The sequence below is a fragment of the Solea solea genome, chromosome 1 (genome assembly GCF_958295425.1).
Source record: "Solea solea chromosome 1, fSolSol10.1, whole genome shotgun sequence".
NCBI lineage: Eukaryota > Metazoa > Chordata > Actinopteri > Pleuronectiformes > Soleidae > Solea > Solea solea.
The window spans coordinates 39,386,430-39,410,523 of NC_081134.1; the positions used below are offsets into that span (position 1 = coordinate 39,386,430).

General features: G+C 42.2%; 2 protein-coding genes across 2 annotated transcripts; one reads left to right on the forward strand and one right to left on the reverse strand.

Moving 5' to 3' along the window:
- Window positions 1–3,522: 3,522 nt before the first annotated feature.
- On the reverse strand, window positions 3,523–6,888 carry skida1 (SKI/DACH domain containing 1). The gene has a single exon (XM_058633318.1). The coding sequence runs from the start codon at window positions 6,058–6,060 to the stop codon at window positions 3,577–3,579; it is 2,484 nt and encodes an 827-aa protein (XP_058489301.1). The 5' UTR covers window positions 6,061–6,888; the 3' UTR covers window positions 3,523–3,576.
- Window positions 6,889–15,309: 8,421 nt separating this feature from the next.
- LOC131456270 (protein AF-10-like) lies at window positions 15,310–24,088 on the forward strand. The gene is made up of 3 exons (XM_058624449.1): window positions 15,310–15,740; window positions 19,402–19,481; window positions 23,462–24,088. Exons 1-3 carry the CDS (start codon window positions 15,578–15,580, stop codon window positions 23,783–23,785), a joined length of 567 nt encoding a protein of 188 aa, XP_058480432.1. The 5' UTR covers window positions 15,310–15,577; the 3' UTR covers window positions 23,786–24,088.
- Window positions 24,089–24,094: the final 6 nt, after the last annotated feature.

The following is a 24,094-nucleotide window of genomic DNA, read 5'->3' on the forward strand; positions in this document are numbered from 1 at the left end:
TTTTATGAGTTAGTTGCTCAGAGGCTGAGCACTGGCCCTGCAGGAGGGTTGCGTCGTTCAGTCCGGCTCGTTGAGGCTCCTCTCTGTTGCATGCATGTAAAACCGTGACGCCTTTACACCACCTCATGTGCAGCGGTTAGAAAAGGGCTGTGTGCGTAAATGTCTGCGGTTTGCCTCTTGTTATTACTGCAGGCTCCGCAGGTCTACCACTTCTACCGTCACACACACACACACACACACACACACACTGCAGGCGAGCAGCGTGTTTATGTACCTTTATTCATCAGTGATTCACTGATTCACAATTTCAATTATGACTATAATTTCAGGTCTATATCATATCAAATCTGAAACCCTTTTAAGTCTGCAATTGTTACATACAATTGTCTAATTTTCCATAAATAAGAATTGAACTTTTAGCTGTGGAATTGATAACCCTAACCCTAAATTAAAAGGGGAAACTGGTACAACATGAAAAGCAGATGTGTTCCCAAAAATATACGATTTTTTTTTTTTTGCAAAGGAAAAGGAAACCCCATAAGAAAACATCACATATGTCTTGATTCCACACCCTCAAACCCAAAAAGAAAGACCAAGAGTCTGTGATTCACACTCAGTCGCGTTTAATGAACGTTTCATATTAAAAAAAAGACAAGGAAAGTGCTTCAGAAATCCACCGTTCAAGTTTCCATTTCGAGTGCAGCTGTACTATATATATGCATATTCACAACAAAGAGGAAAAAAAAATAATCATCAAAATATAAAGAAAAAAACCCTCAGAGAAAATTCACAAAAATAAATATTCAGTCTCATTATATAAAGAACCAGTGACTTCAAATTCCATGTCAAAAAACCTGACCTCAAGTATTGTATCAAAAAAGAGAGACGTTAAATGAGTGACTGAGGAGGGCGAGGGTGTAGTGGGGAAGAGGAAGAGGAAAGGAGGGAAAGAGGAGGGTGCATGCATGCTGCTTCTATATCTGCCGCACGATGCAATTGTTTACATTGATAGCGTCACTGTCAGAGCGCTATTTGCGCTAAATGGTGGAAAAGGCCCTCCCTACAGGCCATTAGCACCATCCCTGTCCGTCAGCCGCGCATTGTGAGCTCTGCGTGACTGAGAATAGGCTGGTGTGTGTGTGTGTGTGTGCGTGCGCTTGTGTGTGTGTGTGTGTGTTTGCGGGGGAAACCCGCACAGCTTTGCGCAAAGGCTATTCCTCCTCTTCCTATGCCGTGCAGCCCTGTATGCTTTTGACATGCGGAGTAAAGGTTGAAAGCTTTGCTCTGACACACACACACACATCTTCCTCCTCCCCCATCCCTCCTCATCACCCCCCACCCCCCGTTTTATACTGCAACAGCCTGCTCACGCACCAGCTTGTGTCATAGCTGCAGAAATAGCCCGTTTACAAGCTGAGAACAGGCGTAAGTTCAAGTTTGAGTTTTAGCCCCTGCAGCCAATAAAAAACAACAACAACAACAATAAGAATAACAATAATAATAATAATGATAATAATAGGAGGACCCTGCAGTGAGATGTGGCGTCACAACGGTGCTTTAACCACATCCACCACATGTAGCTGATTTTAACATCCCCCCCTCCTCTCCTCCCTCTCTCTCTATCACATTTTTTTTTTTTACAACCAGCCTTTAAATAGCTTCTACAATCCTCTGAATGAACGCGCTCTTTGCTGTGCTTATGTGAGGAGCTCTGACATCATTCACGGGCTTTGGGTTTGTTGTGATCTGACTCGCCATCAGCTGCACTATGGGCCTCTCTTCGCCTTTGTCGCGGGCAGTGAGAGAGAGGAGCCTGTCAATTAGTGCACAGAGTGCCCCCGTGCACTGCACTGCCATTAAAAATCATCCACACATTTATTTGTTAAGGGTTAAAGGATAGATTCATATGATGTGGGTGCAACTTGAGCCAATGGATCTCTATACTCCATGTGTGTCAGAGTGTTCACATTGAAGTAGGAGCTACAACTTAATACAGTACATTCACCAAGTCTACATTTATCCATTTAGTCTTTCTATGGGTTTTTATGTGGGAAAGCTAATTGTAGTTTGAGTGTCTCAGCCAATCTCAGGACACGAGTGACGTGTTTCCATCCTAACTAAAGAACATAATAATGAGCGCCACCAAAAAACCTCAGGTTACACATGGGAAATTAATGTATTTTGGCCATTTTTCTTCACATCCAAATGAAACAGTCTTATATTTCTGTATATTTTTCTTTGATTTTCATCGATCACGTGTTCCTATCAGCATCTCTTCGCAATCATTTCCCCACCAGGCAAGTCAGAAAACACTAAAGCTGAAACTGGACCCCAACGGTCTATCGAAGTGCAATGCTTTTCAGCGTTTCACTTGTGCTTTGTCGCATTATTTCTGAGTGAACAGCCAGTGTAGCTGGAAGGTGTTTCACGCTGTTTTGGTGCTGTTTTCCTCCCCACAGTGACTACTGATTCACATCCCACTGCAAACCTATGTCGAACACAATCACTGTGGCGGTGTCCATATATACTATATATATATAATATATATGGACCTGCAGGGACATGAGTAGAGTCCTATCGTGCTGTGTGAAGGTCTAAGCCTTATTCTTTTTTGATTGTCTGTACATTAAGGCCTGTGTTGTGTCTGCATCTGTGCACATGGAACCACGTTTGCAAACCAGGAAATACTGCGCAGACATGAAAACAAGAGTTAAAACCGAATCATAAGCACTCAAAAATAATAGTAATAAAAAAAAAACTGACCCACAATCACCTTTAACAAAGCCCAAAATCAAATCTAATAATGGCTTAATTTAGAGGACATGAATAAACCCAATTGTTAAAAAATAATTCCCTGGCGCTTTTACGCGTGGACACATGGGCCAAGAAAGAAAACACAGCTTTACCAAGTGGCACAGAATGGAAACCCTGGTTGTTATTATTCTTTTTTTTTTTTATAGAAACCCAGTTTCATCTGAGATTAGAGATTAGCCTCGTTACAAGAAATGCTGCGATCTCGTGTTGCCCCCTTTCCTCTTTGAGACAAAGCACAAACCACTGAAAGCCCTGCGACATACAATCCAACAGGTCGAGCATAGAAAAGGCAAAGTAGAAACAGTCGAGTTCAGGAAAAACAAAATCAAGTAAACACAACAACGCAACAACGAGACCCTTTCACATATTACTAAGGATTGATATCTTATTTCAAAACACACGTTGTTGTCGTGGTTTTTTTAGATTAATCCACGAGCGGTGTCTCACAGTCCATGTGTGCGCGAGGCTCCAAAAAGGGGTAGAGAGATGGTGGTGAAGGTTTTCCTCGATCAAAACTTCGAAACAACGCGGAATGTATATCCATTCAGAGGGTGGGGAGAAAAGGTCAAACAACAACAAAACAAAACAAAGTTTAGAGCAAATTTGGTGCGCTCACGTTAAGACTCGAGCTACGATTAGGTTGGAGGAGCGTGGACACCGTGTGGGCTTTTGTTTTGCTTTTTTCCTCCTTTTCTTATACCCCCCCCCCCCCCCCCCCAACCACACACACACACACACACACACCACCACCAAACACACAGCTCAGTATTTCCTAGTTCTCTGCGTGTGTGGGGGAGGGAGAACGTGGACGCCTGGCTGCCACCTCCACACGGGGTGGGACGGAGGGGGAGGCCCGGGGCCCAGCAGCGAGTTCAGGGAGTAAGCGGGACACAAATCCCCGTCGCTGCCAACAACCAGCGACGGCGGGGAGGGGAAATTTGCCATCAGGCTGAAAGGCATTTTAACGGCCGATACTGCAATGCTGCGTTTGCGTCTGCTCGGTAAATCCTCTGCGGATGCCTCCTCGCAGGGGCGAGAAGAAGAAGAAGAGGAGGAGGTGGAGGAGGATGACGAAGAGGAGGAGGAGGGGGCAGGAGGGGCAGCAGGCTTGCTGACCCGGGGCACGTTTTGTTTTGTTTGAGTTTTTGAAACTCGGGGTTTCTTATTCCCCAGCACCAGTGCCCTGCAGCTTTTGTGTCTGTGCTCCCCCTCCTCCACACCTGGACTGTCCCTCCTACATTCCTGAGGGTCACACGGGGACCTGGGGGCCACATCTGGGCTCTTATCTGTGGCTTTAATCCCGCTGCTGCTGAAAACGTCCCCTTGCCTAATATTTTGGTAGCTGCTGCTCTCTGCTTTATCCCATTTACATTTAACTCCCCCAGTAGCTTGGTTGTGGTATTCATACTCGTCACAGCTTTCCTCCACTTTAACTTTCACATTGTGGAGGTTGAAGGGAGGCGTCCTCTCTGTCCTGCCGCTGTCAGTGTTGGAGGTGGCGGTCACACAGGACTCCTCCACCTCGGTCTTTATTTTTTTCACTGGTGTGGGCAGTTTTATTGTGGTGGCTTTCGCCTCCCTTTTATCAGTACATTTTGGGAGTTTGGCGTCTTTGTCCTGGTCACAAAGCAGCGCGCTCAGTCCCGTGGGGCATTTAGTGAGATACCCTGATGATGCCCTGCGTGTGGGGTGAAAGGCCTTGCTCCGGTGGAGTCCTAACGCAGGTTTCGCATCAGACACCTTTTCCCTTTTGGACTCAGTAAAAAAGCTCTCTCCATGCACAGCAGCTGAGTTGAATTTTGGTGGCTGTATGGGTCCCAAATCCTTTCTGGTGTCACTGCAAATAAATTCACGTGTTTTCCTCTTTTCCTGCCTCGTGTCCTCTGTCTGTGCAGTGGCAACATGGCACAGTGTCCTGTGATGCTTCTCATGTTGCTGCTGGTTGTTGTAGTGAAACGTGGGCTGTAGAAGCAAAGGTGCTTTACTAGTGTGCAGACTTTTGGGGAGAGAACCGACCCGGGCGCGTCTGAACCGGATGCTCTGGACCGAAACCTGGCTTGAAACTGAGCTGGAGTCGGACTGAGAGGAGCTCTCCTCCTCCTCTGTGCTGACCTCTGAACTCTCTGACTGCGTATCATCCTCATCCTCGCCCTCCTCTTCCTCCTCCGAGCTCCCGGAGTTGCTGCTGGTGGAGAAGCCAGACCCAAAGTCCGAGTCGGGGTAGGCCCGATCTGAGTAGGTGCTGGACTCGGTGTCGCTGCTATAGCTCTCCGGGAAAGCCGGGTGGTGGTGGTGATGATGATGGTGATGCTGGTGGTGGTGGTGATGGTGAGATCTGGGGTCCAGATAAAAATCCTGCTCGAGGTGGAAAGCACCAAAAGAAGTCCCGAGACTGTTCGATGGTTTGGGTTGCACGAGCAGCACCGGTGGGACTTGGTGATGCGCGTGTCTGCTCCTGCTCAACGAGTGCCTCGCGCTGTCCTTGCCGCCGCCCCCCTCGCGCCTCCTCTTCCTTTTGTGAAGTAGGTCGCCGGCAGAGCGCGAGAGCCTGGACTGAGCAGCTATGGCGGACTGAAGCACCACGGGCTGCCGGCTCACTGCGCTCCGGAAAAACGAGTGCCTTTGGCTCAAAGTAACGCGGTTCCCTGCGATTTTTGCTGTTTCATAGTTTTTAAAGTGTTTGTGACTGGACTTGGTCGCCGCACGGTAATCCCGTCCGTGGGATTTGTGGTAATATTGAGGTAGTTTGGAGTCGGTAAGGCAGGGAGTCAGCTCTCTCCGCCTGCCCGTTTTGTTGTGAAGTGTGAGAGTCTCCGGGACGCCGTGCAAACTAAACCAAACTTTTTCCCTCCACAGCTCCGCGTCTGCACCGAGGAGCCCCGAGGACGCATCGACATCCCCGGGGGAACACAGCACCGCTTTCGCTTTCCTTTTGTTGGACTTCAACACCCGCTCAGTCTTGCAGGAGAAGTACAGAGCCTCCACGTCCTCCCGCGATATGAGCGTGCATTTAGCGGCGTGGAAGGCGATAGAGTTTATTGCTTTGAGCTTCCGCAGCTCCTCCAGGTCGCAGTGGTGCTTCTGCACTTTCAGGTGATCCATGCGCTTGTGCACTGTGGTGCGAGGGATGTTCTTGAGCAGGTCGGTGAAGACCTGAGACAAAGCAAACATCTGCTTGCCTTTGATGAGCAGGTATCCCAATCTGACGCCTTGCATTTCCTCAAAACCACACTCCAGGTCTCCCATGTTTCATAAATGCGCTCCAATGATTTAATCCATGTAGTCACCCTCACTGTGTTATGGATTCACCAGTAAATGGCATGGGGGGGTCGCGAGCCCAAGACATCCTGCTCATACCTTTAATCCATGCACACTGCTGCTGCTGCTGCTGCTGCGTCATGAAAATGTAAACTTTGACATGCGGAGTTAAAGGGAGCCGCCGGTGTCTCATATGTTGACTGAGCCGACAGCATCCACTCGTCGCCTCTTGCCCCGGTCCGGCATGGTGGAGGAATGCGGCGGATGCGTCCACCAAGCCGGGGCTGCTGCTACCTGCCTCTGCCGGTTCCACTCCCCTCTGGTCGGCAGCAGGACGAGTGGTAGGTGTACACCACTGCCTCAGCCAAAGGGATAAAATAGAGAGAGAGAGAGAGAGAGAGAGTGTGTGTGTGTGTGTGAGAGAGAGAGAGAGGGAGGGAGAGGGAGTAGTGAGGGTGGAGAGGAGGGAGGAAGAGAGAGAGAGAGAGAGAGAGAGAGAGAAACAGAATAACTGCTAAAATGCAGCTGCTATTCTGGCTGCTGGTTGAGCCACAAATAAAATGACAGAGAAGGGGAGGTACGCCAGTCTGGAGACACCTTCATCAATTAATGCCCTCCATGTAGACGCCCATTGGACGCTGCTGACAGGTGATGCAATAAAATGGATACCCCCCCTCCCCTCCACACACACACACACACACACTATCATTACAATATAGTTTACAATTTTGCTCACACGCAGTCGTCAGTGTTTAAGTAAAACACGCAGTGAAGTCGCCACTGCTGCGTGCGTTCATTATGGGTGAACCAGTGTGAGTGTGCAGCGTGACACTGCACTCAAATGTACATTTTTGCTGTCCACATAAACGTGCATGTAACATGTATAGGACACGCAGTATGGTATGTGCTACATATGCAGTGGATTGTGTGCGGGTGGAATGAAGTCACAGTGTCTTGTTGACGACGTGTGTGTGTGTGTGCAGGCAGCGCATGCTTAAACAAAGATATTTGCTTTTTACACTCGTGGAGCTGCTTTTCCACGTCCACGCTGCTGCTGCTGCTGCTCTGACTGAAGCTCAACTCGTGTGCTGCTTTTGTTGGGTCCAGCTTTTCCTCCATATGAATTCTTCCTCGTGTGTTGCCTATAGACTGACCTACTTATGTAGACTTGTCTTCATTTGTCTGGTTCTATACCGTCATGTTATTTTTATTTTATACATTATTTTTACACACTTTTTACTCTTATCTCCCTCCCTCCCTCTTTGTGTGTGAGTGTGTGACACATTCACGTGTGCTGTAATAATTGGGTAAGCCTACATTTATCGCTTTAAGGGGGGGAAAAATGCAAAGAACACGCCAATGAGTAAAGTTCATGTTTATTTATACGAACCACTTAAAAAAGCGTCAAACCTTTATGAAGCGCGCGCCCCATTTCCCAGTGTGATAAGACGACGCGTAAAGTGCAGAGTCAAGAGTTGCTTTTCCCACATGATTTTCACATCTTCAGCTGCAGCGACTTCAAAAATATTCAGCAGCTTCCCTTGAAAAAATTAACATTTTAAACACATCTGAGAGCAAATGTAGAAATATCACATGAAAATATATGAATTGTTATAGTTGTGTGAGCAGCATTGTGTGTCAGAAAATGACCGGAATGTCAACTTGAAGCCGATTTTTTTTTCCCTTTTCTACTGTGCCTCGTGTCACGCGCGGTGTCACACGGTGCACACATGGGTTTTTGTGCGCGTGTTTGACAATGCCTGCACGAAAATGCACAGGGAACATGCATACGTGCGCGCGCGAGCACGCACACGCACTTAAATAGAGACGATTGGAATGCACACACACACACACACACACACACACGTATAGACTAGAACACTATAGACAGCACAGCAAACACTGAGGCCACCACCCACAACGCTGTCTAAATAATATGACTGTGAACTGTATGTAATATAGGCTAATATGTTTTTGTTTTTATAAAAGTGAATAACTGTTCCCCACACGCTGTAACCAAACTTACATTTATTTATTTACTCCACCATTTTATTGTTAAGCTATTATAATTAAATTATGTTGCGTTCCATGGCTGTAAATAGTGTGGTACAAAGTTGTAGGGATATTAGAATACTTTATACTTTACCCTTAAGTGTAAAAAAGTGAACGCTATATGGCAGAAGTTGCTTGTGGACATTCAGTGTTTGTGTGTGTGTGTGTGTGTGTAAGACTTATACAGCTCTATACCTCTGGGTGATTTGACCTCCGCACCACAGACCTGTGCGTCAGACTGCTCGGTTCTTCCGTCTGCAGCAGCAGCAGCAAAGAGAAAAAAAAAAGAAAGAAAAGAAACTCGCTCTTCACGTGCTGCTTGTGCGCGGTAGCGTTGAGCACGTGGAGTTTTCTCGGATGCAGCAGAGAGGCAGCTTATTCTGAGAGGTCCACCACCACCACCACCACCACATGCCCGGGGGGAATAACAGCTCCCCTGACTGTCAGCAGCACCGCGCGCGGCGGCGCGGAGACGCACGTCACAGCCGTTCAAGGAGATCTGGGTTTTGTGTTCCGTTTGGCACAAAACTAGTTTATTGTTTTCCTCTGAACGACATCCACTATGGACTGCGTTCAAGGACAATGTAGAAAATCTGAACCAGTGTGACACGCAAAATAATTCTCGTCTACTGACCTAATTATATCCAAACTCAGTCATCTGCACTTGTTCTACATCCTAAAACACGAAATCGCACACACACACTGAGTTAAATTAAATTAATAATAATATTAATAACAAATAATATATATATATATATTTTAAATCCTCTTTACACGTTCCTCTATGTATCTTTTTCTAAATGCAGACTCGTTTTCACGATTTGAAAACAATGACAACATATTACGCATAAATACTGTGAATAAAAATAACCCCGTGTATTTACATACACTTAATAATTCCCAATTAAGATTACGGGAGCTCCTTTGTCATGCAGATTGTGAATACGCCAGATGCCACGGGGCAACTTATTCCCCCTCTTCTTCTTCTTCCCCTGCCTGCCTGCCTGCATGTGCCTGCCTGGATGTTGTATCTGGAGGGGAGGGGAGGATACACACACACAGAGAGGCCGAGGGAGAGACTCCAAGCCCGGTGGAGGTTTCTCGCTGCAGCCCTGTGTGTGTGTGTTTCTGTGTGTGTGTGTGTGTGTGCTGCAGGTGAAAAGCCTCGGACGATCTAAAATCCAGAGTTATCCATTGTGCACAACTCACTTTAACCCGAAGGACACACTATATAGACATGCAGTTAAAATGCTGTGTCTTTCAAGTCAGTGTCTGGAATTAAGGTTCAAGACATGTACTGTATATATGATCCTTAATGCAGCTCACACAATAAGAACAGGCAATCAAGTAACATGAAGTAAATTAACCTAAATAAAGGGCTACATGCGTATGAGAAACGTCTTACTGCTGCATGTGCGGGGCTTTACCTACTTTTCTATTTTTCCACTACTTCACTGCAGAGCGAGGCTTAATGGGAGAGATAGACGGATTACGGTAAGAACACACACACACACACACACAGGCACAGACACAGGTCTGTGCACTGACTTCCAGCCTGTAAAGCGTTATATCCCCAACTTTAAATATAACCAGTTAATGTCTAACTCTATAACCTTAACCTGTGTCCTAAAACTCTCATCAGAAACAGGGTTCTGCCTCATTAAGAGAACGGTAGTTTTTTTTTGGTTTCCATGACGAGATCAGTGTTTATGCCAGAAAAAAGGGCCCTAAAGAGGCAACAAAAACAAGTATACACACACACAAGCAAGTATGCACGCGCTCCAACACGCTCACATGACCACGCGCCATATGCGGCACAAGCAAGAGTGGAATTGTTCAAATTAAGAGTTAGAGGGTGAGAGAGATCGGAACACTTTGGGAGTTAAATTGACAGTGATCATGAAGTTCATACATTTCTTTATGAGCCATAAAAAAAAATGTTTCACCAGTTTCACCAAACGTGTCGTGTTTCTGCTACAGCCGCGACTCATTTGTTGTGCATTGAGTTTTATGGAGACACTTGGTCAAGGAGGCGCAGGCTCTTGTAAGAGCATAGACTTTTTATGACACAAACCCACTGCCCCATGCCAAAACAATGAATTCCTCTCCACCCCCCACCACCCCGAGAGAATGTGATTTTACATGCAATCCGAGCCTGAAGTGTGTGCGGACAGTGGTGGGGGGAGGGGCTCTCTTCACCTTTCACCCCGACGCGTTGGGACTGTTTGTATTTTTTCTCTTCCAATGCGCTAGTGTGTGTGCGTGCGTGTGTGTGTGTGTGTGTGCCTGAGGAAACCCTGTTTAAATAAAAATAACGCACTGATGGGTCTAAGTTTAAAGAGTCATTTCAACTGTTCTTATCCTTTTCACTGCGTTCAAATTTTCCATTTGTCTCACTTTCCCCCCACTGTGGAACTGTTTAAGGGCTAAATTATAGGAAACTTTTTTTTAAATACATCTAAAATTGTCACAATTATGAACAATGGCAATTGAAACAAATTGTGGATCAGTGTGCTGAATAAACACCACACAGCCTTGGTCTGTTACAACCATCACAGCTCTCAATATTGTTTTTATTTAAATGCCTTAAAATAAAATAAAATAAAAACATGTGCAGAATATTGATAATTAGCATTTGCCACATGTTTAAAATCTCGAGTATATTCCATAATTTCGTCACAAATAAATACTAGACTCCCTTATATTTAATGCTTTGAATTTGAAGCAAGAGAAAAATAAACTTTATTAGTAAGTATTTCTGTACAGTTTAAAGTGTGTGACGTGTGTGTGTTTGTTGCTTTGTCTGTGTTTTTACTTAAGCATTAATATTTGGGCTAATTGTATATACTTGCTGGACTCAAACACACATTGTCATGAAAAAACAACAACAATATGATTATTTTTGTGATAAGAAAGTCCTTTATTAGTCCCACAGTGGGGAAATTTACATGGTCACAGTTTCCAGAATATATATATATATATATCGTATGAGCTAGTCATAGTTAATTTGGGTTCTACTTGACACCCAAATACACATTTGTCATCAGTTAATCAATTTAAAAACAAGCATGTGGCATATTCTTGGGTGTATGGCTTCAAGATAAACCCTTTTAACATTTAATGTGTTATATAAGGCAATGTTTCTCATGTAAGTTCTTGTCAACAAAACAAATGTTTCAGATCAGGAGGTCTGTTTGGTCGCCTAAGGAACAACACACAGTGTTTACAGTGCTTTAACTTGAGTTTAGGATTTTACATGTAAGTCTGAGGCTGTGAGGTGTGAGTATATTGCCTTTTGTCCTCGCTGTGTATTTTACACTTTCCACATTCGACACAAAGGACCCGGCACAAAAACACACCGCAAACAACCCAGAACTCATGTGTGCGGGTTTCTCTGACCTTTTTAAATTTCAAATGCTGCGAAGCCGCCTTTTCCAACAATTAAATCTGGACCAAAGGCAAGAAAACTGGGGAATATGAATGAGAACATTTCACACTGAAAGGGCATTTTAGGACAGCAAATTAAACCTCCTTTGTTTAACAGTTCTTTGTCAGCCCATTTCTTGAATACTGTTAAATCAATGAAATGGGAATCCCCACAGCAAACGTCTATTTCGCGGATTTCAAGTTGGTTTTGTTGCCTTGCCCAAGTTCAACTTTGCTATTTTACATCACTGACGATAATATGAAAACAAGTGTGCTGAGGACAGAGGCAACATTCCTGACAACAATGACAGCCTCTGACATACAGGTTACATTTGCATGGTGTGAGAAGTATGCAAGTTTCTCCAGCAGGTGTGGAAAAAAATAATGTGTGTGTGAGACAGGTTGCTGTATTTCTCTGAACAAATCCAGAGATGTAGCCACAGTGGATCCACAGACCTCAACACTAAGTTAACAGATGTACAACATGAGCCACAGAGCTAACCATGACACCTGGATATAATTGCTGTAGTTACTGTACCTTGAATTATATAAAAGCCACACTTGGAGGTCACTATAGGGAGGCAGACAGTGTTGCTCCAATTTTCTGTCTCAGTGAAAGCTCCTCTCTGACAACCTGAGGAACATTACACATGATTTGCACAGACTTTGACTTAATCAAGTGCAAGTTGGGAAAATCATTTGCCATTTTCAGTGTTTCAGTAGCTATATGGGCCCCTCCACAACCGCTGCTCCCTCCTTCGCCTCCCTTTGTTCTCTCCAGCTCTAATAGGTTTTCCCCTGCCACACACAATTCACTTTTTTCCCCTTTTTCCCCAGCTCCCCATCCCCCCACGCCCCCTTTTTAGTGCAGTGCCCAGTGTCGACTGGAGCATTTGAGCAATTTGAAATTAAAGCAAACAATGGGCAGGCACTCCCAGGGACCTCTCGCTCACCATATTACACGGAGGACGCTCGTGTGCTCTTGCGCATTATTGGCAAGTCATTACGTTTCTCTGGAAACCAAGAGCGGGAGCTCGCTCAGAGGAATCGGTGATGCAAGCAGCAGCTGAGTGCTTAGAATAGTATGTGTGTGTGTGTGTGTGGTCAGGAACATCCTTGGCAACAGCATGGGGATGCTGTCAAAACAAAACTGTATATTGACAGCTCTGAACCAGGCTTCTCAAAGCCAATTAATTTCTTTTTTTGCTAGGATAAATATATTCTTTTGTGTAATGAAAACTTTTCTCAGATCCACTGGCTGTCCGCTCGTTAAGCCTATACTTTTACATTCTCTCACCATGTTTTCATCGTAATGAAATATAAATGTTAATGAAATTAACATTTTTATTTAAAAATGACAGCAATACAACTCAACCTGTAAGATGTGATAATAATAATAATAATAAAAAAAGGCTAAAAACCAAGACTAGTATTTGATTTAAATGCTGTACATGTACAGAAGCTGCTGCTGCTGTTGGTACACGCAGAAGTCATGTTTATATTGAGAGACTATTGTGTTGTTGAGTTTTATACAACGCAATAAAAAATCCACACAAGCCTCATGTCTCTCACCTGAAAAACCTGTTACACTTGGATTTATTATGATTTATGATAACCCTAACCCTAACCCTTGTACCATTACCACAAATATACACACACTGGTGTGACAGTAAACTAAAAGAAACTGCGTTAACCAGATTATTTTCTTTACTGATTATTCTGTAATTTAGTTTCATGTGTGATAAGTCCAGTGCTGAAAGGGATAAAACAGTAAACGGTAAATGTCTGTAATGTGTATTCACAACAAGTGGTCCATATATATATATGTATATTTTTAAATGATGTTGTTTGCATTTATGTAAAATAAGAAAAACAGCTTTTGATTAATTGAAAAGTGAATTCATGATCCTTACACTGAATGACAGAACAGATTTTTCATTTGTAGTAGGACATTTTCATATTTATTTTTAAAGACATTTGGTTATTGATAATGATATCGCTCACAAACAATGCCATAAATTTGCCATTGAGCCATAACCAAAAACATAATGATACAACTGCAAATATTCTACTATAAATGCTGCTGTTAAGTTAAAATAACACAGTTTATATGATGACTGCAGCAAGGCAGACATGTGCAGCCCTCACTCACACTCTCTGGTCACATGACGGTGGTGTAAGTCTCCCTTTACAGCCTGTGCTTAGTGAAGCATAACATGATATTTTGGGTTTAGGCATCCTATGGGATTTTACATTTCTCTTTTCCCGTTATATGATCCAGCGGTTTTGGACAGCGTAAGAACAATACCGACACCGAGTGTCGGATTGGCTCTTTCCTCGTCCACTCAGCAGGTGGACAAAACTGCCCCGAGCTGTAATTGTATTTTAAAATTCCAATATGTAATACCTGAGTGCCATCAGTCATTACATTTACGCACGCCTGTCAGACGAAAACAGAAATGATCATGACAGCTAATGCCAGTAAGCTATCACACCTATTTAAATTGGTCACCATTGAAAACAGACGTGGAACTTCATGTATGCGCATTTAGTTACTTATGAGGAGGACAAGCTCTAAATCATTTTTGATGACGAAAGAGCTTATTTCATTTCATGTTTATAGCTTTTAGCCAAAGAACAAGATTTTGTTGAAAGTAAAACCAGAGAGTCTCTGTTAGCTGGATGCTTTATACTACTTTCAATTCAATTAGTAGCGAACAGCTCTTCTTGCTCTGTATGTTACTTATTATTGTTATTATTCTCAGGACATCATGTCAACGGAGGAGTGTTAAAATGTGCTCTTATCAATGTTTAAAAACAACATCTGAACATAGAGTATTTATACACATTGTCTAGTGTTTCCTTTAGTGTTTTGGTCATATTTGTTTCCTGGTATAGTGTGAGGCAGAATGTTGCATATTGCACCTTTAACACTTTAACACACCTAGACACATTTTTTTTATCTTCTAGAATAGTTGATCCTTTTTTCTTTCATGCACAGTGTTAAAAGCATATGCTAGGTTGTGCATTTGAGTGTGCTCATTTTTTTTAAAAATTGTAAACAAGGTTAACTAAAATACTTACACTAACACACCTATGCACAAAAATGTGCTCACTGAAACCCGTTCAAACCACTAATTTTGATGCATATGTATTATGAGGACTGAAAAATAATAATTCATAATTCATTCAATTTTTATGAGCACACTTTGGTGCTAGGTGAGAATTTTATGAAATATGACAGTGCACATTCATATAAACTAAACAAAGGTTTCTGATAATCTTTCACATTATATCAGGCTGCAATAATCAAACCAAAAATAAACCAGTTTGCATGAAGTATATTGAAAATAATTAATTAATTGTGTTTTTTTTTTTACCATAAAATGAAGGTGCATCATGACAAAAACATGCATTCATATTTTATATGTATGTAAAGGACTGATGTTTGTTTAAAACAATAGTAATAAAAAAAGAATACAAAATGTATAGCTTGATTTTTTTGTGAACACATTTTGGTGCTCTGGGTGTGTTACTGTAACTTTTTTGAAGGGTTAAATAAAAAGTCATATCACATATTTGCTGTCACAAACATCCTGCAGCAGAAGGCAGTACGTCTCCGTCAGTGATGTTGAGCGGAGTCAACTAATGCAAAGTAAAAGTGAGGCTTCTGCAAAAAACTTTCAAATAATCTCTCTTCCTGCCATGTGGATCCAACATGGAAGGCTTTGAGCCAACCGCATCACGGATGTGTTCCTGTCAGAGGGCACGCACGTACACACACGCGTCTACGTCATTACGCATTTCCTGTTCTCTACGGGGTCCTCTCTGCTGCTCACCGTCGTGCAGTGAAGTGGATGTTTTGGTGAAAAATACGGTGTCGAAAAGGGACGTAAACGCGTTTAAAACATGACATTTCGACCGAGCGGGACCTAAAGCGGCGTAGCTGGGGAGAGTGGGCCGCATTCGGCGAAGGTTTCGGCTTAATTTTGCCCAGTATTCCTCCGCATGTCCGCTTTCTTAGTAGATGGTTTCCAGCGAGCGGTGTCTGGCGGAGGACGACGAGTTATCGACGAATAACATGAAGGAGATGATCGGCGGTTGCTGCGTGTGTTCAGACGAGCGAGGCTGGGCGGAAAATCCGCTGGTTTACTGCGACGGACACGGCTGCAACGTTGCTGTGCACCAAGGTAAGCTGTGCTGCTGCTGCTAGCTGGGCTAGCTGTTAGCAGTTAGCTCACGGACTAGTTAGCGTTGTCTTGTTGCAAGGTTATGGAGCGCTCCGTGTGGATCCTCCTCCTCCTCCTCCTGTCTGCCCTCTCCAACACCAGGCTGAGGCCAAGCTCAAACCAGGCAGCACGACAGTCCACTGTTCTGGGTTTGACTGCTAATCTGTTGTGGATGATAGCTTGTAGCTTATTATTGGACACAATTCCAGTTTCTAGTTGTGGGGATTATCTTACATTGCTAACACAAGCTTCCCTGTGGGGCACGGTGTAGTATTAGTGAGCTATAAAACAGCTCAGTAACTCTTAAATACTAGCCCGTATTGTTGTATGGATGGAAGGGGAACTTATTTAGATACGTTTCTACGCTTGGAGTCTACACTGTTGAGCAGTTGAAGGAGCAAAACAGTGTTTTTCGGATGGCTACACGTTAGCTTCAGTGCTTACCCACGATGACACGGGTGATGACGTCTCCCAGTGTTTACAAATTAAACAGCCGGCGGTGGGTCCGTTTGGCAAAGACTGCAAGAGAATGAAAACTATTTGAAACACCAGCAGCTATGAACCCGCGCAGATGCATGTCAGCGTGCCGACACGTGGAGAACATTTTCTTTGATTTGAAGGGTTTGTTATTGTTTTGACAGTTACACAGGACAAGAGTAAGTCTATATAAAAGGAAACTAGTAAGCAGTGAAATTGTTAGATTATGCTGCATTTCCCAAAATCCATTTTGGCCTTAATCACTAGGGGTGGGAATCACATGGTGCCTCAGATATCATGTAATACAAGGTTCACAATACCAATAATATCACGATACAACAATTATGGTGATAATCAATATATTGCAAGACAATCATATAGCGATACATCACCACATCTGTCTAAGTGAAGAAAACAAAACATCTGTGAAAAATGTGCAGGATTTTGCTATTTATTCACAACATATAGAACAAAGTGCATAAAGTCGTTGCATTGAACACCTCTTTACGTAGCTTTGACCGCCATTATCCCGGAGAACACTCCATCTTCCATGGCCAGGTAACATCCACCCAAGTTTCCCTCATTTATTTGAGCAGCGCCAGACTTGAGGTAATGACGTCTGGCAAGTGAAACTGGCAGGGACTGTTTACTTTAGAGCTCCTTAATTTAGTTATTCAAATATTGGCATTTGCCCTCTCGTATCGTTTATAGTACTGCGCGAGGAAGGACGGCGATATATCACCAAATCGATATTTTGACCTAATTGCTTCTCTTCTTGTTGTCAAAACAGTAGTTGACAATACACGTATCGTGGTTATGTGAAACACAAATGTACCAAATGTTATAGTGTGTTATATTTTACATAACGTCAGTGTTATATTCTCTTAACCTGTCAAGTTTGACAGTTAGAAAATACTGTCAGGTTTTTAAAATTGTGAGTCAGGTGAGGTATTGAATGATTTCTATGACACTCGAGTCACTGAGTGCATATGGTCATTGTTTTATTAGGTTTTCATGCTGTTTATTCAATGTATTAAGATAACATACAGTATACAGTATAATCAATTACTTTATTGGGACATACAATACAATACAGGAAACATGGAGTTTTAAAATTAAATTTTTTCTGTCAAGTATTTAGTGTGACCTACCCTTACACTTGAACAATAGCACAACCCTTGCTCTCTTGAACCTGGAACTCTAATTCATGTTAGTGGTAAAACCTGTGTTTGTCTTACTATTTCATGTGTAGGGAAAAACTGCAATGAAAAAGGTTTATTCAAGACCTGCTTGAGCATTACACTCACATGTTGTATGAGTTAAACTCATTGACAGCTTGCTAATGTACAAGGCCAACTTTCAGTCACATCATTCCAATCCAAATGCCAAAGATCACAGTATTTTACATGCATAAAAACAACAAAGCTGGTGGTGCCCCTGAGGCTCTTGCATGGCACTGTAGACACCTGAGGTAGAATTTAAATAGGGTGCAAGCTTTATTATAATATGTAAGAACACACTCTATTAATTCAGTATGTAAAACAGTGTTCTGACATTTAATATTCTACCCTTTCCACGTGATGAATGTGAATCAACAGATGTTAATCGTATGATGCATTTTTTTTTAAATGGCAACATTGGCATTTTAATGTTAATATATGTCCAAATGTCCTACTACACATTAATACTGGAGAACTTTGTGAAAGACAGTGTACTGTACAACTTGTATTACTGTATTACAGTACACACAAGCAACCATCACTGTTGACTGATTTAAATGTTCTGTACTTTCACTGCCATTGTTACATTAACTCTGGTGTTTCCTGCAAATCAATGGTATTTTACAGTATAATGTTCTTCCTTAACAATGTAAATATTCAGAGTGTGCTTCTAAAGTAGTATATGCACCTGAGGGTTAATTTAGATTTTTTTTTTAACACATACCCAGGGATAATGACTGCATGCTGTAGTGTAGAGGATGCAATACATTTGCAGTACGCACAATGTGTTTCATGTTTAATGATGAATGAAAGCCTGTTTCCTGTCTCTTGGATCTCTTCTCTTGGTTTTAGGAAAGCCTAAAATAACAAAGTGTTCCCAGACTGTATGTGGCATTGATTAACTCAACAGTGAATATAAATATGTTGCATTGAAATGAGTTGATGAACCAGGTATAATTTGTTAAGCAGGTATGCAGTGTGTGTAGAATAACCCAGTTAACCGTGTGTGTCCTGGACGTCTGGCTACTAGTTTCTTAATTTGAACTCTCTCACCTCTGAGCATTGTTCTCAAATCTGGATTAGAGCTGTGTGTTTCATTGGATTACTGAGAGAGCTTGAGAGGTAATCTTTAAATGTGAAGAGGTAGACTGTTTGCAGCACTGGCAACTTTATCTCAAGGTGAAAACAATTATGTGTGTTTTTTTGGGGTTTGCAATGCTGACTACGAACCATTTTGAGAGGTGAAACATCATAAATAAATATAGTCCAGTTGCTTCTGATTCATTGACTTTTGGAGAACTACGACCGGGGACGAATGAGTATCTACACATATAAAACATATTCTTTGCTCACACATTGTGAACATATTAAGAGATGCCTTCACATTCACACAGCAACGAGGGGAAAAAAAATCACCTCCAACAGGCGCCTCAGAAATACAGCTGTTGCTGCAGCTGAGAACCCCTCCTTGACCTTTTTATAGAAATATGCAGGGGAGGATAAATTATGATTGTGGACTCTTTTCAGCGCAGCTTCAGAAGTAACCAGTTCAAAAAGCATACGCTCATTTTCGATGCCTATATGTGTTAATATTAAAAATTAATTACCACAGACTCTGACGTTGTCCCAGAGGCTTAAATATTTTGTAGCACAAGCAAACCATGTGAGCTGTCTGCTGAGAGTTATAAAAACAATCAGATCAAAGCACTGCTCCAGCCACAAATCTAGATAGTGTGTGATAATTAAAGACATGCTACAGTTTGGGTTTGTTTCTTGTGTATCTTTTATTTTCCAGCATGTTTTCATTACCAATGTATAATTGCATTTTGTGGTGTAAGTTTCTGTTGTGGTTTTTGTGACTTGCTCTGTTTTTTTATAGTTTTTTTTTTACCCTATTTAATGTTTGTTCTCATCTGTCTCTGCAGCGTGCTATGGCATTGTGCAGGTGCCCACTGGACCCTGGTTCTGTAGAAAGTGTGAGTCTCAGGAGAGAGCAGCTCGTGTTGTAAGTCGCACCATCTTTCTACATATTCATCATGTATGAGTCTTCACAGAATTTCAAAATAAAAGCTTTTTTAGATGAATGATTTGATATACAGTTGAAGTTATATTTTTTTCAAAAGTGGGTTCAAGTTGGGATTCGGGGCTGAGTGAGTAGCGGCCCTTTTTTCATGTTGGGGTTGTTTTTTGTTCATCTTATGGTTTGATAAGCATTTATTGATATTCATATATTGATTTTATGGCAGTAGTATTGTTAAAGAAATTTAAATCAGTGAGTGCTTCTGCCCCTTTCGGCTCCTTTCCAAGATAACTTTCACTTTCGATATCTGGCATTTATTCAACCATTTAGGAATATAGTACTGAGAAGCTGGCGTCACAGTCATGTGACGTGCTGATGAATCTTGACAGGTTTATTGGTGTAAAGCTCTATTTCTCTGCTTTCTGGTATCCATCCATCCATCCATCCATCTTCTACCACTTTATCTTCCACATGAATCTCAGCTGACATAGGCTCAAAGGCAGGGTACCCCCTGGACAGGTCACCAGTTGCAGTAATGAGAAGTACGCATGCCAAATCCTGTCGCCGACGACAGGATCGGTAGAAGGGTTAATCCACTGTTTACTCCAGTTACATTCTCTCTACCTGTCTCTCCTTTGCACTGTGTGATTCATAGATAAAATACAATGGGATGCTGCAGCGACCAAACTCATATTTTTGCATCGCGCCACTCACGTCATTTGCGCCACAAGATCATTTCTGATCGCGTTTATCACAAAAATAGCATTAAACTGACTTTCTCACTGATTGGATTTCAAGTCTTCTCTTTTTAAACGCTCTTTGTCGATAAAACTTCTAGTGTTGTCGAGTTGTGGGTGTGAACTTGCAGAGATGATACTTTTTCCTTTATTGTGAACAAACTGATCATTTTTATGATGAATATTACCTTCAGGTCATAAAAAGCTGCATTACATATCACATGTAATGCAGCGTTGTAGCAACCTCATAAAAACTTTACTCTATTGCCTTTTAAAAACAACTGAGAAAATAGTCATGCGTCTGCACTGTCTGCTGAGACCTTAACCAACATAAAATGAGTGCTTTATTTCATAATGAACAAAGAAAAACCCTTGGAATAGCTTGCATACTCAACAGTCAATGCAGGAATTGCTGGCTTTCATATTTCCCTTAATTTCTGAATCATGTCGCTCATGATTGAACTGAATTGGTCTAAAGAGCTTTCATAATTTACTTGAGTTATTTGTAGAACTCGGTTAAAAAAGCCACTAGCTGGTATGGCTGGAATGACGGCCTTGAGAACCTTCTGAGGAGATTTTGTCATGAGCAAAATTTATTGAAGTTGTAATTGCAAAGTTGGGCATATTAAACATTTTTGCTGTCTTTTGAAGTGAAAAGTAAAGACGACAGTCACAAGAAAAGCTGAGCTTTAAATGTTTCATGCATAGTTACGTATTTTACAAATGATATTTAAAAAATTCAACCAGAATTGTAGCATGCGACAGAAAAACATAACTTGTAGCAGTGCAGTAAGATTTGATGACCAGTTTGGTTAAGATTTGCGCTTGGTGTATTTGTGTGTCAAGTATTTCTTTTCACCTCAAAAATCTATAACACATGGATTTTGCCCCAGGGTACCCAAACTTTTTGCATGCAGCTGTATGTAGAGGTTGGATCAAATGAATGTGGTATGATGCGCCTACATGCTATATGAATCATGTGCACACAGAGCAAAGTTTAGCGTTATAACCAGGTTTTCCTTAACCTCTTAACCCATTTACAAAGCCCCGCAGCATCGAATTTATGGCAGAAATCTGACGATAACCAGATCACTTAAGTGCATGTACAAGCTTTGCCAGACTGTGCGCAGGGAAGAGTAAGTGTGGAAAACCTGTACATCAAAGCTGATGCATGAAGTGCCATGTTTCATTCTCGGTGAAGGTTTATGCATATGTGTTTGTCCAGCTTTGCAGGCTGGTAATTACATTATGCTGTACGTGTGTGTCCACAAATAACATTGTGCACAATGTTAGCTGCCAACAATAACCAAAGGTTTCATTGTCCATCATTTTGATGGACAGGGTCGTATCAATGGCATCTCAAGCTGTCATTTTGATTTGAATGTTCAGACGATAACAAGTATTTGATTTGCATGTCATTTTGTTTACTAGCTTGATTACAATAATGTTTATTATACAGGACATATTCATGAAAATTGTAAGGGCATGGTGCGAAAAGACGGCACAGATAAAAGGTTTTGCCTGCAGCAACACTAAACACGGAGGGAACTAAAACAACTGAATTTACTGATTAATATACACAGTGCGATTTTGCAAAAATCACACAATTACACATCTACAAGGCATTAAATCAAACCCGGTTGAATTGTTGTGGCTGAGCCCGTAGTCCTGTCTGTACTCAAAAACCCTCCTTGTGGTCAGCGTGCACTTAAGCCATGGGCTTGATTGAGCGTAATCAAACACAACAAAGGAGATTGCTGCCGTGCCAAGTGTCATTAGGTTTGGCGTCTTTGATTCTCACACACGACTTCTCCTGTCTGGTTTACTTTTGCTAAGAGGCCTGAGCCCGTCATCTGTTGCCACACTGGAGACTGGAATTCTCCGCACTGCCACAGAATAAGAGCACAGTACAATAAAAGTCATCCGCATTTGGTTATTTACAAGATTTTGCTTAGCAGTATTGTATATTGCTTTTAGGAATAGTCAGGCAACCCACTGATTTAAAAAGAAAAAGTTTTAAGAATTATGTCAGCAAAAGGAAATATTTAGTTGTAAATCTTCCTGAATATATCTGGTAGAATCAGTGAGTTAGTGAATGACAAGCTTCATAAATATAAAAGAATATTTGTTTCAAGCAGAAATGCTCGTCGTCAGTTGATTATATGTAGTCCCATTCATTTGGAGCAACACTTGTTTTATAATAGGTCAGTGTGTGTGTGTGTGTGTGTGTGTGTGCCTTTCTCTGTCCTTTATCTCCTCTTCTCTCTTCCATCTCCACTGCATGTGATAACACACACACACACACACACACACCTGCACACACATGGGAAGTAGATTGGACGTTACTACTTAAACTGACCTTAACATGAAAACCAAGCTGAAATATCAGCATTTGAAAACACCCTGCCACTCGCCATTAACCTGATAACTTGGGCCTGAACACACTGCTGTTGTGAGGGACCTCACTTTGACCTGTCTGAGCTCCACAACACCAACCTTAAAAGTGAATAAAAAATGTAAATCGACAATGACTCCATACATCCTGTAGCACTCTGACCTAGACTGAGAGCAGGGCTACTTTTTAATATTCTCGTGAATAGTCACATTAACTGTGCGTACACGTGCAGATTACGCCTGTAATAAAAACCCATTGTGGGACTGAGATAGAGCTGAAACGATTAATCGATGAATCGATTATTAATTGATTACTTAATTAATCGACAACTATTTTGATAATCGATTCATCGGTTTGAAGCTTTTTTCATGATTAAAACAAGATTTCTGATTGTTTAAGCTTCTTAAATATGAATATTTTCTTCATTTCTTTGCTCTGGATAACAAATTAATCATTAAAAGTCAATCATTTTGGTTTGTGGACAAAACAAGACATTTGAGAACATCATCATTTCCAGGTTTGACGAACACCGATCAACATTTTTTATGGTTTTCTGATATTTTATGGACCAAACGATTCATCGATTAATCGAGAAAATAATTGACAGATTAATTGATTATGAAAATAATCGTTAGTTGCAGCTCTAGACTGAGAGCAGCAGCAATCGACTCCTTTGGACTTGCACTGATACACATTCTTGAAGTAAGAAACAGCCGAGTCGGGGTATCTCGAGCTTACTTACTGACAGATTTGTCGTACGTTAGTGTCCACCTCACCCCGAGTAGATGAGGTGACCTGTTGTTTCTGACCTGATGTTTCTTCTTCATCCACAGAGATGTGAGCTGTGTCCGCACAAAGATGGAGCGCTGAAGAGAACAGACAACGGAGGTAGCATCCTTCTAGCTATGCACCCACACGCACGCGCACACACACACATACACATCTGTGGTGGTGAGCTTCTTGTGTATGTTGTCATTAATTGCATGTCACCGGCAAGTTTAAGGGGTGTGAGCGTGCTGGGAGAGTTATGTTGCTGTTTGTTGTCTGAGCTGCTTCTCTGTACCGTCCTTGCCAGTGCGTGTTTTATGAGAGTGTGTGAGTGTGTGTGTATGTTTATGAGGGGGCGGGCCAGGATGGGTATAGTGCATGGCCTGTGAGGAGTCTCTGCTCTGGGTTCATTGGGAGGTCAGCTTGGTGGAGACTGTAAATATTCTGTGTGTGTGTGTGTGTGTGTGTGTGTGTGTGCCGGTCAAAGAGAGAGAGGCACAGCTGTGGGATTGTGTCCAGGCCTGCAGGGAGGCATCAGGACAACACTAACACACACCGTTTTACTACTTTCTCTTTTATTTTACCCTTCCCATGACCCCGCTCTCCTCTTTTCTTTTCTTTTTTTTCCTCCCACATTTCTCTCGCCATCTCTTTCCCCATACCGTCTATTTCTCTGCTCTTGTCATTTCCTTGCCACT